Genomic DNA, 17,592 nt, shown 5'->3' with positions numbered 1-17,592 from the left:
TTTTCATTTGGTGCATGATGTAGGGGGAATTTGTATGCGAAGCGGAAATGCAGTTGTTTATCACTCTTCTGGTTTCAGTGCAGCTGTAATATCGTATGAACATGTCATTCTGCAGTATGTGAAGCTGAAATGCAGATGTATTTTTAATCACTAGCTTGAGTACAGCTGTAATTCAGTGTGAATGCTTGACTTTCTACAAAAGTGCATTGAGCATTCTAACTGCAAAAGCGTCAGCATTCACCTGTTTAACTGAAACCCATTGGGAAATGAATGTAATAATCATCCAGAATGAAGTGAAGGAGCTCTATATAGAAAAATAATCCCCAATGAATATGCTAAGAGGGCCTTTCAAAAGCACATTCAGAACAGTGCAGATGTGGGAGTGTATATCTGGAAAGGCATATGAACAATAAACTCAAGTTATGTGCATTGGAATTAAAAAAGAACAGGAAAAATACATCTTTGAGAGGTTTGGATAATTACACATAGTGACGACCAGTGAGTTAAGGGTACAAGTGCAGGGTCTGTAGTTCAGGGTGGGTCACATTCAACATTAGTACACAAAAAAATGTTGTTCAACTTTATTTATTTTTATTAGTTCTAAGTGAATGAACAGAGTTAAATTAATACAATTAGATTTTATTTTTTTTAGACAACCAACATGATTAATTTTTACAATAACAAAACCACTGTGCCCTCCACCCCAGTTTAGGATCAACGCCGGCACTGTGAGGTGACCACTATGCCATCTGAGCCACATGGCACTTAAATGGACTCAAATCTCTATATAAACATCAAACAAATGTAAAGCTGGACCTTTATTTTGCTTTAAAATGACATAGAATCCCAGAACAACCTTTAGCTTTTAATGCTGGTGCTTGCACTATAATGAAGAAATAAAGATTTTTTTATATATAGAAGATTGTGCTTTGTTCAAAAATAAATAAGATTTCTAAACAAACAACCTTCTGCACGTATTCTCCACTCACCCTCTGTGTGTGTTTTTTTTTAGCTTGACAAAAGCTACAATGTGAGTGCCAATTTGTGACAGAGTCATGTCTCAGCATCTTTCTGAAGGCTTAGTGTCAGTGAGGCGGAAGGAGGGAACTAAAAAAGGTAGAAAGGAGAATGGAAAAACTAAGCTGGGATGCAGTAAGGGAAGTGTGACTAATTCATAACACTGCTACTCACCTTCCTACCCTCCACTGTTGGCTCGATTTCTTCTACACATTCCCTTTTTCTTCGACAAAAGGGAGTATGATCATGGGGTGCTCAATGCAAAGCAGACCTTTTTATTTCCAGGAAGCTCCGCATTGTTCATTCAGCAGACAGCTACAGTCCACTTAATCAGAGACATCATACACACCAGACACATTATCGCCACTCCAGGTACAAATACCTGGCTTAACACAGATCTATATAGTGGCCTGAAACATGCATTTACAACAGCATGAATGTCACGGTCAAGACACGGATTCATTGTGCATTAAAGGCTCAAATCTGCTCGAACATTAAATATTACGGGTTCTTCTTAGTGGGAATCATTGAAGGAGAAAAAACTAAACACCATATTTTAACATGGTCGAATTATGCAGGCAAACTAGGGGATCTCAGAATTGTGGCAAATGATAAGCCAGGAAAGTTGCTTTAATTATTCTTGCACCTAACACCATTTATATCATCAATCTTCTTGGTGAATGTCAGTCCCCAGGAATAGCAGAAATTACAGTTCTCTGCAAGGCAAAATCTCCAACGGGCTCATTGAGAAGGTTAACAGAGAAATGAGCTACGCGAAACAACTAAACAGCGGGAAGTGAGAAAGATTTGAGCGTGAGAGCAGCTTGAAGGACAGCAAACAAACTTTAGCCAAACTGGCTATTCTTAACGTCAAACATGGTGGCGAAATATTCGCTTTCCACATAAGAACGCAACTTACACCACATAATCAAATGTTTACTGGACTACATGGAACACAGCGAAAAAAATAGTTGTTTGGGGTTTTTAGATGAAAAAAAAAAAAAAACTTTAGATGAAGACTAAAACTCATGCACCATTTCCATGTAAACATTTCTTGCATACAACTTAAACAAATCAACTTTTTTCAAGTATGCGCCTGGCAGGTACTGGAAAACCCTGTGTATGCACACAATCCAGTAGCAGACACTCTGTACTGTATAGTGCGATACTGATGCCAATCACCAATTATAGGTTCTATTTGAAGCCTTCTATTTATCATGTAGCATTTTTTATTAAACTATATTTAACAACAATTTGTATTAAGTATTAAAATGAAGAGAAGATAAAGTATTATGGTTGATGAGCAACATGTGCAACAGATCCACTTTTTTAATACATAGAGCCTGTGCTTGGTTGGCATAGTGTAACATCTGTTACCAAATCCAAGTAGGACACGAGTCGCCAGAACCCTACGTCTTCCACAACAGACAGCTGCTGATTATCAAGGCATATGAATTCCATTATTTTGTCCAATATTTCTTTATGCTTCTTACAGTCCTTGAAGTAGGGTTGCCGACTTTGAAACATCTCTGTTAATGAGTGGCGCTCGAGTTTCTGAACTGTCTCTATCTTTCAAAACTGCTCAAATTCCTTCACTGACTAACCTTGAAATGTCTGATAAGGTTGGTGCTGATAAAATGTTTTGGGTGCTTCCCACCTCGTGGAATTTTCTTGTACAGATGTTACAGATTGCTAATACATTGTCTTTTTCACACACCTTGAAGCCATTTAGCAGCGCATAAAACAGATAAACAAATTGTTTTGCAAGTTTTGCAAACTATAAAGGCCCTTCTGGGTCTGCCTTTATAGAGACTGACTATTAAATTTCCCAAAGTGATTATCAGCCAATTATGATCGGTGACGGACCAATCGGAGCACCCTATGTGTAGCAATGAGCAATGCAGAGGCGTAAGCAGAATTGATCATTCCTTTCTAATGTATTTTGACTGCCATTAAAACTATTTGCAAAGTGTTAGATTTAAGTTTTTTTGCTGTAGGATTAAATTTACCTAAAAATCACTCTAAAGTGATCTTAACTCTGTGACCATTCTGTCACTTAGCTAATCTTAGAAAATATTAGTTCAGACTCTAAACTAATATTGTCTAAGATTAGCTAAGTGACAGAATGGTCACAGAGTTAATATCACATGAATGCGTTTTAAAGCGTTCTCTATTTACCTTGACAAAGGCAAGAATAACACCACCACATCTTTCAACCAGAAGATTACCAGTGTGACATTAGAGGAAAGGGTGTGGCTTCTAGAGAGTATTCGTTAATATCAAAGAAAGCAAAACACCTACACAACTGTCATCACTCCTCTAATTGAATATTTCTCACACAGGGTTGCGAGGACTAAAAGTATATTTGAATTAATGACATGTAGCAGACTGTTTGAACAAAAACAGTTTTAAATTAACTTCTGTCCATCAAATAGGCAAGCAGACATTCAGCACCATGGAAATGACAACATAGATAGTAAAATCTTAAAAGTATAGACATGAACATATGGCCTATGTCAGGTGAAGTCCTGAACAAAAATGATAATTTTGAAACCCTTTCTAAAGTGTCTTTCGCTCATTTCTTCATCCTTAAATAGTAGTCAAAACATCCTTTTGTTTGTCAGCATAAAACACAGGCCACATAATTCATCAGCATGTGTATAAGCGCTGTGCCCACAGACACCACATCATGGATTCATTGAGCTGGTACTCGGACAAAAAAGTGACTTATAAGCACACCATATCTCCACTTCTTATATATTAGCACACACCTTCTTAATAGAAGAGAGAGAATTCAATAACTGCTGGCTGAATCTCATATAAATTAGAAGTGACACTAGCGGGATCACATTTGTTTCGTATGGTTGGGGAGATTATCATCATGTCAGACACAACATTACACCCCAAGTCTCAGGCTGAGCTTATTTCAGTTCAGCCTGTTCTTTTCTCCAGATCAGTTAAAGTATTTCTTTTTGGCTGCAAGTGGGTTTGAGGGGGAGACTGTGACTGCAGAAAACACAGACGTCAGTTAAAGACCTCAGAGGAACAGCATGAGCACAGTCAGTTGGATCAAGTCAAGACACATTGTCTGATGCATACAAATCCCTCTCTATATGGTTATATTAAACACCCCTTGCCAAGAACACCACTGAAGGTCCTGCAAAATTTGGTATGTGCTTTAAAGCAGATTTATGCTGTGTGCTTCATAAGATGACTCAATGACCAAGTCTTTCTTTTTCTCTACACTCACTTTTTTATTTTACTCATTCATAGAAACAATTCTTTCTATCTGACTTAATCTAACCCTAATCATTTTTTATTTTTTTACTTTTGTGTGGCAACAGATTTGGCAACCATGCTAGTGTAAAAATTCAATCACAAGTAAAAGTGCATTCAAGACACACTAAACCACCACTGATTGGTTTGACTAGGTGGATGTTAATACAAAGTCGAAACAGATCCACTTTTCAGCTCGACTCTACAGTGCTTTATTCGAGTGATTTGGCTTTTCCACTGAGCATTTGATAATCTACATAAATATCCATGAATTGCCCATCCATCTGTGGTGTGTGGGCCAGGGACAACCTTTGAATGCGAGAGAATGTGAATAATAAAATGCATTTATCTACACAGGCCCTCAAGGTCATCACTCCTCTCACTTTCTGTAATGCTCAGCAGATTAATTCAACAGCACACTCGACATCGCAGAGCAGTCCATCTCAGTGCTGCCACATCAATCAACAGTGTGTAACCAGAAGGGGAGAAGTGTATACTTGCTGTGCACATTTGTTTATATCCATTATCGTGTACATGCGATGGCTTTGTGATGCGAAAGAGATTAACATTTTAACAGGTCAATATTTACAGTTGTGGCAGACCAATATTAGTTGTTTGTCCTTAAATGTGTGCTTGTGGAACAGTCTGGCTAATTCTGTCTTGACTGTTAATTAGTCAAGAGTTTGGGATATAGAGAAAGTAGTCTTTGCCACCTACTTCTTTATCCTGTTATTAAAAGTAATCGCATCAATGCACAAGAATGCTTCCATGCCCCACAGTGTGTCTGGGTCAGTGTCTGAGTACATTAAGGCTGTTTCCTGATAAGACTGGAGGTATTGTACTGCAGTGAAAAGACAGAAGGGGTTGAAGGTGCTCTTAGAGACAGGACTGCTCCTCGTTGATTTGGCTGTACTTCAGGCTGCTAGCAAACAGGAGTGCGCCAGGCACTGCCAGGCAATCTGCTACCAATTTCCTCTGGGTTATCTTTCCTAAGCCAGGCTACTCTGGATCCAGTCCGTGTTTTGAATATAGACTAGACAGAGAATAGACTTTTTTTTTTACTGCATGTCGCTTTAAGGTCATGAAAACCATGTACTTGTAAAAGTGTGATCAATAAATCAAATCATTATGTGAACCACTGAAAACAAATCACACTATATTGGTTATTGGTTCTGCTACTTTTTTTTTTAATCATGTAGTAAATCTCATATAATTGGTAGTTAACAGATAATAATTAACGTTTTAAACACATACAGATTCTGTGCTGAAAATTCTATATTAGTACAAGACGAATGTGGAACAGTGGGCAACATAAAGTGATATTCTGATAATATTTCAATAATAATCTGATAATAGTACAATAAAATTTCAATGCACTATGCAGTCAGAAAAGTGCACGTTTATTATTCTTAGAAAAGTCATACTGAATTCCACTATAAATGCATCCAATAACAAAAGCCTGTAGAAGGTCCTACTCAGCTTTGAGACTCCTTTAGCTATCACATATAAATTATTTCAAAATGATAGGAATTCTATTTCAAATCCTGTACAGGTTCATTAAAACCTCCTTTCAAACCTCCAGCCTGACCTGCTACTAGCTGCCAAAATAGAGCTGTTTTTGTCACCTTCCTAATTATTTTACCAAACTGATCAGTAAATGTTTGAGATTTTATGAACTGAAGAGTTTTTAATTTTTTGAAACAAAATACATAAGAACTACAATTTAGTATCTTAGCCAGTTTTTAGCTTCGCTGTTGGAAGCTGGTAGATGTTCAGAGTAAGATGGATTTTTCACCCACCTCAGTATGAGATCCTACACAGTTCAGCAACTCAAATTGAGCCCTCGGTAACTGTGTTAACACTATGATCAAAGTGAAAGTGCACTATGGACCTTTGATGTTGTACATTTTGGAAATGAGCCAACATACCCTTTTATTCATGAAGACTGACCTGCTTTTGTGTGTGTCAAGATTAAAGCAAATAACAATATGTGCTGCTTAGTAAAGGAAACAAGCCTGTGCTATTCTAACAGTTCCCAAATAATTGATTCCATTCAACTTAATAAATATTACTAGATAATTTTACATTTTTAATTAAAAGGTAAAAAACTAATATTTGCTACTAAAGTGTATAAATAACTTACTATTCCAGGGCCATTTAGTGATGCTAATTGTGTCTGTTTCTTTTTAAAGAACTCTGAGAATCTCCTAAATGCACTTCCATATGAGAAACTTTGAACAACAAGCTAACAGGAAGTGAAGGTCTGGAGTATACTTTGAAATCTAGAAGCTGACCTGCTAAAAACAAAAACAAAAAAAAAAACCCACAACCACCCGAAAGCTCATTACTTCCTCTATTGTTGCAAGATGACCTTCTCTTTCTTGCTGTTAAGACAAAACAGTGTTTGATGAAACTCATTTCCCAGGTAGCTTATCCAGTCCAGGATCCCAAGTGACACAAAGCCAAACACACCAACGTGAACCTGCCAGCTCGATTTATTTTCATGATAGATTAACCAAGCACACTGCTAAACACTAAACCTTTGCGCTGTGAATAAATGCAGCCAGACACTACATCAAAAACAAATTCTGACATGCAGTACATCTTGGATTTAATTCAATTCCATTAAATTCAACTGTCACTGAGTAGAGTACGAGCATAAAGCCAACAAACGCATAATATAAGGGGGGATGTCACTTTTGTCAGGGGGGGAGTGTCACTTTTGTCACAGATGTCACTTTTTTGAAATCTTTGACAAGTTAAAGTATCCTGTAAATATTAAATACTTATTAAAATGTATGTACTAAAATATCGGAAAATATATATTATATATAAACATTGTTGTTTTTAAAGAAGTTAAAAATTTATTAAGCCTGTTTTTACATCTATAATTTTTAAACTGTGTTTGAGTATCACCACTGCAGCTTGTTGCTGACTGGAGCAAATCAATAGTATTACAACTGACCCCACTCTACTTTGTTTGATTACAATTGTACTGAAATACGAGTTCAGAAAGTCGAAAGTTTAGACCAGATGGAAACAGTGGAGCATTGCTATGTATAGTGCTGCTGTGCTTATAGAGCAGAACTGCTCCTCAAGCTTACAGAGAGTGCTGGTGCTGTAAATGTGGGAAGTACCGTATACATCTCCCACTGGCGTTCATACAGTGGTGGAGGACGAGCTAATCAACTCAAGCTAGAAGGCACAGCGGGACAAAACCAGAGTCCAAATGTTGCCCTCAAGCTGCTTTTTTTTGCGTTGTTGCACAAAAGTGCCAATTTGCTCAGGGGCCTGCACCGTTGTCTTCAATAGGATGATTGATTCCCTACATGCTCTTTGGGCGCTATCCACATCAACAAGCTGTTCCAAGTGTGCGACAGAGCTCTAACTCTGATAGCTTGCGCCTCTCAGACCATAGCTTACATAGCAACAATTTGGTGCTCACCTTTTGTTTATTGAACAAAGCAAAGTACAATAACACTTCATAAACATAAGCATGACATCATTTTATGACAAAGCATTTATTATGGAAGGGTACATTCCATTCTTATCCATATGAAGTGCCATTGCTTATTCAGAATAAAGTGTCACACACTGGTTCCTGTAACTCAGCCCTTCCATGGAAGCTGCGCATAACAGATGGGGACCGTGATTAATTATACATCCTGTAAAAGCAAAATGAAGTATGCACCTTTCAAATCCTCACATCAATGAATTCATATCAATGAGGAGGCAACTCGCAGAACTTCTATCCAAGGCAGTAGTCTTTTGGTTGTGTATTGTAAAGAAACCCATTTGAATTATCCACACTATCTTTCTAGACAGGCAATCAGTCCACAAAAGTCAGCTGAAACTTTTAAGCCTTACATAAAACTCTTTATACAGAGGTGGACAGTTGAAAGAACAATAACTCAGGTTTAAACTTGCACCTTATAGGTACCAGTCAGCCCTCAATTTATAGCTTTCTATTAAACCAGTCAGCAGGAATTCGTTTGCAGTGGAAGTACACATGCTGCTACGAAACAAAAGCACCCTGTAGCAGTAACCTTGATGTTCACTATAAATGCAGTGCACATATTTCTGAGATTTACCCTTAATATTCTCCTTTTCGCTTTGCTTTACTGTATTTTTGACTCCAAGGTAGCCGGCATTTTATGTGAATTTTGAAATTAGTGTTCGATTTGGTTTCCAGCCTAATTGTTGCTTTATAGCAATCGCATAGGTTTTCAAATAAAGTGCTTTTTGTTTTACAAGTCATCAACAGACAAGCATTCCACTGGCAATGAAATAAACACACTAATAAGGCAAATTAATGAAGCTGACACTGAGAAGTGGGCAAACCTCCACCCATTATTCAATAGGCAGCCTGATTAAATGGACGGAGTGGTTTAATTATTATGAACACTGAGCTCAGTTAACACACTCCCCAGAAGAAGAGTTGCAGTGATAATGTTCAGGCTTGGTAGAGAGGAGTAGAGTGTCAAGGTTAGTTTAAAAGCAACTGTGAAACATACCAAAAAAATAACATTATTATTTATAGATGAAAACGACTGGACAAATTTAAGCATGATGTAACAATTTGCAACTTTCAGACAAGAACTTGATTATTTATTTTTTTTCAAGCAAACAGCTCACACACACTACAGGATGTGTTTTGCAGGATCATGGTTTTGGTTTTCCGAATACAAACTCGGAAAAAGACATAAATTACCTGATAGGCAGATGAAAGTCATGTAGTCACCCTGACCACCTGTAGCCAGGAAGGGAATCTTCTTCTTAGTCCTCCTCTTCACCTGAACGGCTGCCAACATCCTCTCATTGTGAGGGATAAAGATCTCTTTGTTGATGGCTGACCTGGCACTCATTGCTGCCAAATTCAGATACAAGCTAAGAAAGATGGTTCCGTGTTCTTCACCCTGATGAGAAAAGTAAGAGAGACCCATTAACTGCCATGTGGTGTTTGTAAAGGGGTTAAGGGAAGTGGACCCAGAGACACACTAGCTATAATACAAAGCAGCTAAGGCCTCTGGTGGGGGTGGGAGATTGGAATCTTTTTTCCACCACAAAATAATGTCAATTTTAATATAATGAAAGGAACAAAAAGGCTACATCCATAACACTGTTCTTAAAGTCCTAGTTTCATGGCACTCCTTCAGTAGAAAGCAGTTAGATGGAAAAAAATTAATCTGTATGTGCTAAACATTCATTCACAGACTTTAGGTGACGTTTTATGTGCACCTACATCCCAGGTTTTAACTTTTTTTATCTTCAGATATGAAAAAAAATTATTCTGAGTATCCTCAGTCATCAGTATTTCAGTTGAGCATATTCCTAAATGAAGAGAACATTTAAGTGACAAAAATCACCAACCATTAGTTTCATATATGGGAGATTATTGCTCTATTGATATGGCCAAAAAATAAATAAATAAATAAATATAGGGTTGACAAAAAAGGTCCAGCATGTTTGCGTGATTACGACTGTCAAAACAGAAGCAAAGTGATCAAGACAAATGAGGTAAGCATTCACCAAAGCAAAACATTTTATCAACCAGTCACTTTTAAGTGATTAGATATGGCTTGCATCATATCCATCCACACAGCAGGTATTCCTGCCATCAGAAGGGAGGGAGCCTTCTTCGGTGGCATGCAGTGCTCGATCATGCAGAGACAGAAGAAAGCCAGAAAGCTGAGAATTATGACATGGAGGTGCATGGCTATGACTTATGTTCTATTGGTTTGTTTAACTTTTAGATGTCCTATTACTAATTGGCTCCAGCAATCGCAGTCTCTATGACAGATGCGAGAATAAACACCAGTAAGGCCTGATCAGATCAGCTTATAATGTAGCCCAGAATAATCATACTGATTATTTCTGTACTGCTAGATTTAATGGAATAAAAGGAAAGCGCAAACACATGGTAACACACACGGTCTACTCTAATTTTATGCCAGCTTTTTATATAATAAGTATTTAATTAGTTAAAAAAAAAAGCTGCAGCAACATCATTAAATATTATCGAAGGGAGACATTATGTAAATAGATTAAAAGAAAATAAAGTTGCCTTGCAAAACAGTGCAGCACTGGACTGGATATCCAATTTGTCCAATTACTTGCAGCATTACTGAATTTTAATTATTTACTTTTGACTAGAAGTTTCAAATATTAAAGAGGGTACCGGAGCTAAAAATGCAATACTGTCTATATATGCTATAAAGTATCCCAATAATCAGATACAGACTGATAAGGATGAAATGTACACTGTATATTGCTAGACTACTGATTATATTGTAAGCCAACAAGATTTACTTCTTCCTTACCGTTTACTCTTCCTTTAAAACCATGTTGTAATGCATGTCTGTAATAGTGAAGGAATGTCAAATCCACCGACACCCTGATTAGCCCCACATGGTCACAGGCAAGCTGTTGCCTGCTACAATGGCATCTGTTTAGCTATCTCACCCTCTTACAAAACACAAGACTGATTCGAATCATCCCGGTGCAAAAAGTCTAAACTTCAAGCTGCAACCCCAAAATCCAAAAGAAACTATTCTAATGCCATAAAAGGTCACACATTTGGTGGCCTCCATGGGATCTGGCCAAGATATGGTGCTGAACATCAGGGTTTCCCCAGCAGTGTTATGCTCAGACTGTGTTAAGCTGGACACTTCCCTCCACTCTGACTGTGATGGAAGGCTCCCCTGTCTCTCTCCAAGCTGTTGGCAGACAGCAGGGAGCCGAGCCTCCTTAGGTGAACGACTGAAGCGTAAACCTCAGTCACTGAGGACTTTATCAGTGTTACTCTACACAGTTGCTCAAAGACAGCACAGGCATAGTCCACTGATATGTAATGTAGACAGAGAGGAAAGGCAGGGATTGGGGAACAGCAGCTCCCACAGCCCACTATTTTATTATGGAATGTTTTGAGCCTGCAAACTCCTCTGGGATACAGCAGGCACATGAAAAAAGCAAGAAAACAAAAACAAAAAAAAGACTGCATTAGAAGTAGAGCCGGCTCTTTATACTCACCCAACAGCCCTTTGCCACCATGTGCTACACTGTATGCTTTTAAAGCCAGGAATAATTTCAGGCTTTTAGAGGCAGGGACAAAAGAGCAGTTGGCAACTGAATCAAGTGCTTTAGTGGCAATGAATGCACATTTTCACCTTACAAACCAAGAAGGTATCAAAGGCTGATGCAGAAAACCCTAATCTCTAGCTATTCGCTTAATGGAATGTCATTTTGTGCAGCTTAAAAAGAACAGCAGAAGGAGAACTCTCTTATGGTGTATGGTAGGTCGATTTATATGTGCAAGAAAGCAAGAGAAAAATGACAGGCTGGGAAATGAGTGAAAATAAAAAACAAATCTGACTTTCCTGAAGGTCACCTGCTACTCCTTTTCCCACTGAAACACAGTTCACACTCAGGGAAAGTGTATCACTTCTGACAGTTGTGAGAAACAAAAGCATCCACATCATTCAGTGCAGAAGAAGCTTTTGATGTTTAAAGTCCCAAAGACAGACTGCGTACTGCTAAACGAGATCACCATCACTATAATGCAAATGAAACCCACTGGGCCCATTAAACAAATGCAGACATTAAGGTTTACTTTTGTAATCTAACAAACTACAATTAAACATTTTTTCAACAAAAAAAAGCAATACTGGTTACTTAAACAGAAAAATCTTTTAAAAGCCTCACAGACTCCAAACTCAAAACAAATCCTGCCAGATGCTTTTGCTGCCAAACTATGTCTTTTCTGCTCACATGGGACTCCATTTAAACCTCTTTTCTCTTGTCTGATTATTCAGAAGCTTGTTCTGGGGTCAGACAGGATTAATTTTTCTTCTTTGGTTCATTTCTTTTGCAAAAATGTCAAATGTCCTCCATTACAAAGAACATTTTGGCATTATTTGGTGATGACAGAATGCAGACTACATGTATTAAAAAAAATAACTAAAAAAAACAGTAGTGCTGATGAATACTAAAGATACAGCAACACAGATGGTTTTGTTGTCCCTTATAAATAATAAATGAAGCGCCCTGTCCATCCTACTCACTGCCTGCTGTCAATGGCAATTGATGAATCATTATCATTACTGTGGAACTCTAGAGAACAGTCTGTGGTTACACGCACCAAAATCGCCGTACTGCTGATGATCCAGACTCACCAGGCAACAGCATGAAGAGCTCCTTCGACTTGACAATACAAAACTATAAACAGTTAATCATAATGAGGGAATCATTCTTGGAAGCGTTCTTGAATTCATTTAAAACCACTAATTTTATTCTAAGCCATGTTATAATGACAATGAATAATAAATTCCATGTGTTTTAATGCCAAAGTAATTTTTAAGATTGTCTATAAAAATGTCTACACCTTTGCATTAATAAATATGCCAACCAATGTTCTATAAAAATGTGTAGGACAATTGTCTGCATTTTCTTCAGCTGTTACAAAGTAAGGAATAAGAAAGTAAGTAAGAAATAATACATGGGAAATATAGGTGTGAGCCTAACTGTAATTCCTGAGAAGAGATACTGTGAACATACATCATTCATTCCAAAGTTTCATTTTTCTTTTCCGGGTAGTGCATGTTGCTAATGTGCAACATTACTGTACTGTAATTAAGCACATAAGTAGCTGTATGGATACTTAAGGGTTTTTTTCCATAAGATTTCAGTGGCAAAGTCACAACCTGGATTGTCTAAACAATTGAAACACTATATGGCTAAACATGTGTAAACACCTGCTCATCACACCCATGTGTTGGCCTTCTCTTCCCTTCCCCTTTTGCACACAAATGTCTAGAATAACTTTGTATGCTGGGCACTTTGATTTTCCCTTCACTGGAATTAAGGGCTCCTTATCTGTTCCACCATGGTAAAGCCCCTGTGCAGGAAAAAAAGATTCCTAAAGACATAGTTTGCCAAATTTGATGTAGAGTGTCCTGAACCTCAACACTGCAGAACACTTCTGGGATGAACTGGAATGCCGATAGTACGCCAGGACTTTATTGCTGACATCAGAACCTGGTGTGATTAATTCTCCTGTGGCTGAATTCCAAAAAATTGACGAAGACGTTTCAGAGAAGTAGAGGATGTTACAGCAAAGAGGGACTAAATCTGGAATGGGAATGTCTGCATACGTTTAACTAAATACGTACACTGTATGCAATTAGGCAATCCAGTCAGAATATAAGTTAACAAATGCAAGCTTGGGTAGGGTAACTGCCTGTCAAGACAGGAAAATTAACATGTACACACTTTCACAGCAATAGGCAATTTAGCAGTTCATTTAAGGCAATTTACCTACTCTCATTTCTGTGTATAGGGGGAAAAAACTCACAGCCCAAAAGTAACCTATTTGAAGACAGGATCCTAATCACCAAGGATCTGTAAAATGGCATTGCCACCCACCTACACCTGATATGCATATACATGGATATAATAGCTGAACTAGTTTGATTTTGTAAGCTCATACAGAGCATTTCATAAATCAGTTTCTTGAATGATCTACCAAGAACCGTTTTTGAAAAGAAAAAAGCTTAAAATGATTTGTCCGGGTCCATGAAAATAAAGTTTAAAACAAATTTGTGGTACAACAGAAAAATGACTGCCCCATCAATAGTGTATCTCTGTGTGTAAGGGATGATGTTCCACCACTTCCAATTACAGTTACTAGGCAATTATGTGTATCTGTTAGTTCATGAACGTGTGTTCAGGTGCACTGTGATGTAGCCGGAGTAGCATTTTGAATGTTGCTTCATGTGTCTCGAAGCAAGCACACGTTTGAAATCGTGTGAAGACAGGCATGAAAAAATAAGTAGTCACTTATGATACAGCATTGTATTTGGCAGCAAATATTTCTCTCATAACGGTTCATGACAGTTGTTGCACATGTAATGGCAGCTTAAACAGTGCACACAACACAAGGAGCCATTTGTGGACTGGGTGAGTCAGTAGTAGGTGTGAGCTTATGCCAAAGATCCAGCAGGGATGAATCAACAACCTGAAATGTAGCCAATTTTTTTTAAGGTGCAGAGCTTCCTGAAAATCCAAAGAAAATTGGCACGAAAAAAAAAAAAAAGTGGCGAGAACAAAATGACAAAACCACAGGAAACGCTGCTAACATGCTGCACATATGCAGAAGCTGTGGGAAGAAGCAAAATGAAAAGAAAAGTATCAGGTTTTAATCGCAGTGCTGTTTATAGAGTGTGTGAGTATTGTTTGTACAGGCATGCATTCATAAAGATGTCATTTATGGAGTAAGAGCTCAGGGCAATGAACAGAATGTTCCAAATGCAAAAACTCTACAGCAAACCATCCTTCATTTGATTGTAAAATGCCTGCTATATGAGCCAAATCTCAAAACCTTAAAAAAAAACCAGGCATGTTTTGTGTTTCAAAATGGAAACCAATGTTGTGTTACAGCAAACAATATAAATGGCTGTCAAGCAGTCTAAATAAAACACTCACAACCATTTTCAACTTCGGAGTTTGCAGCACGAGCTTTGAATAATTCATATCTCAATATAGGAATTGAGGCACCAAGTCCTACAAATGAAAAACACGATGTGACGAGTGATCCAGCACGCCACACGAAATTGTGTGAAAGGCCGTGTTTTATTTCAAGTATGTGTATTTCAGTCAATTTAATCACCAAATTAAGTGACCGGCTAATAGTCACGACTGATTACAGTGACTGATCAGAATGAATGGAGCGCAGTCAAATTCTCGTTGTGAATAAGCATCAATTATATTGAGCCATGCAGTCTGTTTTCCCTGCTGCTGAAAAATGCATTTTGGTTCCGCATTTCAATTCACAGTATTATGTGCATGAACATTTAGTTTGTAGGAAACAAGTGTGTACTCACTGAGCTGGAAAAAAAATCGTCCAAACAATTCGGACTAACAATAAAAAAAGATCTCTCATTACCCATATGGTCCACCTTGTGCAAACAAAAGCCAACACTGTGGCATTAAATACAGCAGATATTGAAGGTTTAGTGTATAGTGCATGGGCTGAGGTGCAGACTTCGCTCTCATAGACAGATTCCTTAAGCCATTAGTAACACTTTTCATAAAGAGCAGTGATTTATGACTTCCTTCTTTTTTTTAAATCCTTTTTTAATTATGAGCTCCAGGAACTGTAAATGCAAAATGGAGTCCTGAATAATGCATTTCTTTCTGTATTTCCTTTGTACAAATTCTGAAAAAATAAATGTGGAGTGTGTTGGCTGATTGAAAAAGCATTAGATCCCCCCAGACTGTAGCTGAACGGAGAATGAAATATTTCTGTACAAGTCTCTGTTACTAAAACCTACAAGGAAATTTGTCCTTAGTTAATCTCAGCTCCATGTTTTCCACATGAGCCTTGACCTGAGGCGTATTAAAAACGTTCTGGAATGGGAGAAACATGTTACTCGTAAACTGATAACATGACCACAGCCTGCAGTTCCTCACAGTCTGATAAAGCAGGGACGGCTGTTTATATTTTGCGACAGCACGTTAACTCCCAAATCATCATCATCATCATCAATCGTTACATTTGTACATTGGCTTCTCGTGAGTCTGCTCACCTGATCATTTGAATTAAATAGAAGAAATGATCCAAATGCTTTTTAATAAAAATCACATCATCTTGTACTTTCTAAAGTAAAGTGCTCCAAAAGGAATACTGTTAAATGCATTTGAAGGATGGGCCTGGTGTTGGAGTCATTTACAATATAAATAAATAAGTCTGTACTTTTTTAACAGCTTAAGAGATCCCTGGGTGCAAAATGTTTGAGAAGTCTTGTGTTTGGGGGGGTGATTATGAGCATAAAAATATTTTTAATAAGGCTATGGAGGGGTTGTGAAGGAGGTTTGTGTGAATGAGGGGATTTTTAAAAGGTCTCAAGTCATCATTTGTGTCTCAGTGCTGGAACCCAAAGATTAAAATCCCTTCATATACTGTACAACAATAAGGTTCCTTCAGACGCCAATAAAAAAAAACAATGCAAAGGAGAGTTTTAAAAAAAGAAAGCTAATAATTAATTACAGCAGTAGCCTTTGGGAGAAGGGCTGTGTCCCAAACCGCACAGCAGCTTTTAAATCAAGGAAATTAGAACGTCCAATATTCATTACACAAAGGTGTATTTTAGGTGAGGGTTTGGGACACGTCCGACGAGTTGTTCAGTGAGGGGAAAAGAAGAACTGACTCACCGTAGCGTGGAGGTTTCGGGTTTTTCTCTTAGCTCCGCGGGCAGGAGGAGTCCACCGACTTCCCAAAGTCAGGACGCTGTTATCTTGTCGGATTCGAGACTCGCATTTCGGTTTTAGTGGCTTTTAACGTGACTTTTCCTCCGCCGACGCGCTGCTAGGGTGCCTCGGAGCTCCGTGTGTGTGTGTGTGTGTGTGTGACAGAGCGAGGGAGGGAACACGCGCGCTGTGTGTCGCCGCTACTGTCCCGCTGGAGGAAGAAATTGCGCGCGGGCTTCGCGGAAAAACGCGAGTCACGTGACCCGCTCGCGAACACTGTACTAAGGTTCATCTCACTGAGCTCATACAGGAACTCCAGCAACATTCACACTCACCCAGGAGTCTTTACATTTCACAATATACTGACGCATTGTATCTGAAGTCAGGTCCTGTCCTGTCCTGTCCTGTCTCGGGTTTAATATCAAACCCACAGAACATTGTCCTTTAAGAAAACCATCTTCATCAGCTTCTCTGCAGAACCTGTAGTGTATTTAAAATCAAAATTGGTGATTCACTTCTCTCTTAGTTTTATACAGTAGAGTAGGATATCTTTTGTACGTATACATACATACAGTATGGGTCAAAGGTGTCTATGCACCTTCTCTTTCAGTGGTTTTCCTTAATCTTATTTATATTTATCAGCATTTTACACGAACACTAAAGAGATACGATGAACACGTATGAAATTATGTGGTAAACAAAAACATGTCAAATAACCTAAAACATTTTATATTTTAATTTCTTCAAAGTAGCTACCTTTTGCTTTGATACCAACTTTTGTTGGAGTGTCTTGTGTCTTGTTTTTGGAAGCAGCTTCTGCACAGCACAAGGACTCAACTTGACCATTGCGACTCCTGTTCTGAGTGGAACCCGTCTTGGAAAACCTCGGTATGACCCTGGCCACTGTACTGTAACTCAGTTTCAGGGTGTTACTGATCTTATAGCTTATGCCATCTTTGTGGAGAGCAACAAAGTTAAATGATGCACAACTTTTATCAATTAGGGTGTACTCACTTTTGTTGCCAGTTATTTAGACAATAATGGCTGTATGTTGAG

At 38.2% G+C, this 17,592-nt stretch overlaps 1 protein-coding gene across 1 annotated transcript in view; it reads right to left on the bottom strand.

Moving 5' to 3' along the window:
* The window catches only part of stxbp6 (syntaxin binding protein 6 (amisyn)), a 48,232-nt gene extending 31,381 nt beyond the window's left edge, over positions 1–16,851 (bottom strand). Inside the window, exons 1-2 of the mRNA XM_046855742.1 lie at positions 16,501–16,851; positions 9,005–9,209 (exon numbers count right to left, since the gene is read on the bottom strand). Coding sequence (XP_046711698.1) covers positions 9,005–9,158 — 154 coding nt within the window. The 5' untranslated portion in view covers positions 9,159–9,209; positions 16,501–16,851. The remainder of the gene's footprint in view (positions 1–9,004; positions 9,210–16,500) is intronic.
* Positions 16,852–17,592: the final 741 nt, after the last annotated feature.

This window comes from Silurus meridionalis, chromosome 8 (assembly GCF_014805685.1).
Source record: "Silurus meridionalis isolate SWU-2019-XX chromosome 8, ASM1480568v1, whole genome shotgun sequence".
Classification (NCBI taxonomy): domain Eukaryota; kingdom Metazoa; phylum Chordata; class Actinopteri; order Siluriformes; family Siluridae; genus Silurus; species Silurus meridionalis.
Note: the sequence above shows the minus strand (reverse complement) of the source record. Positions and strands in the feature narration are given on the sequence as shown.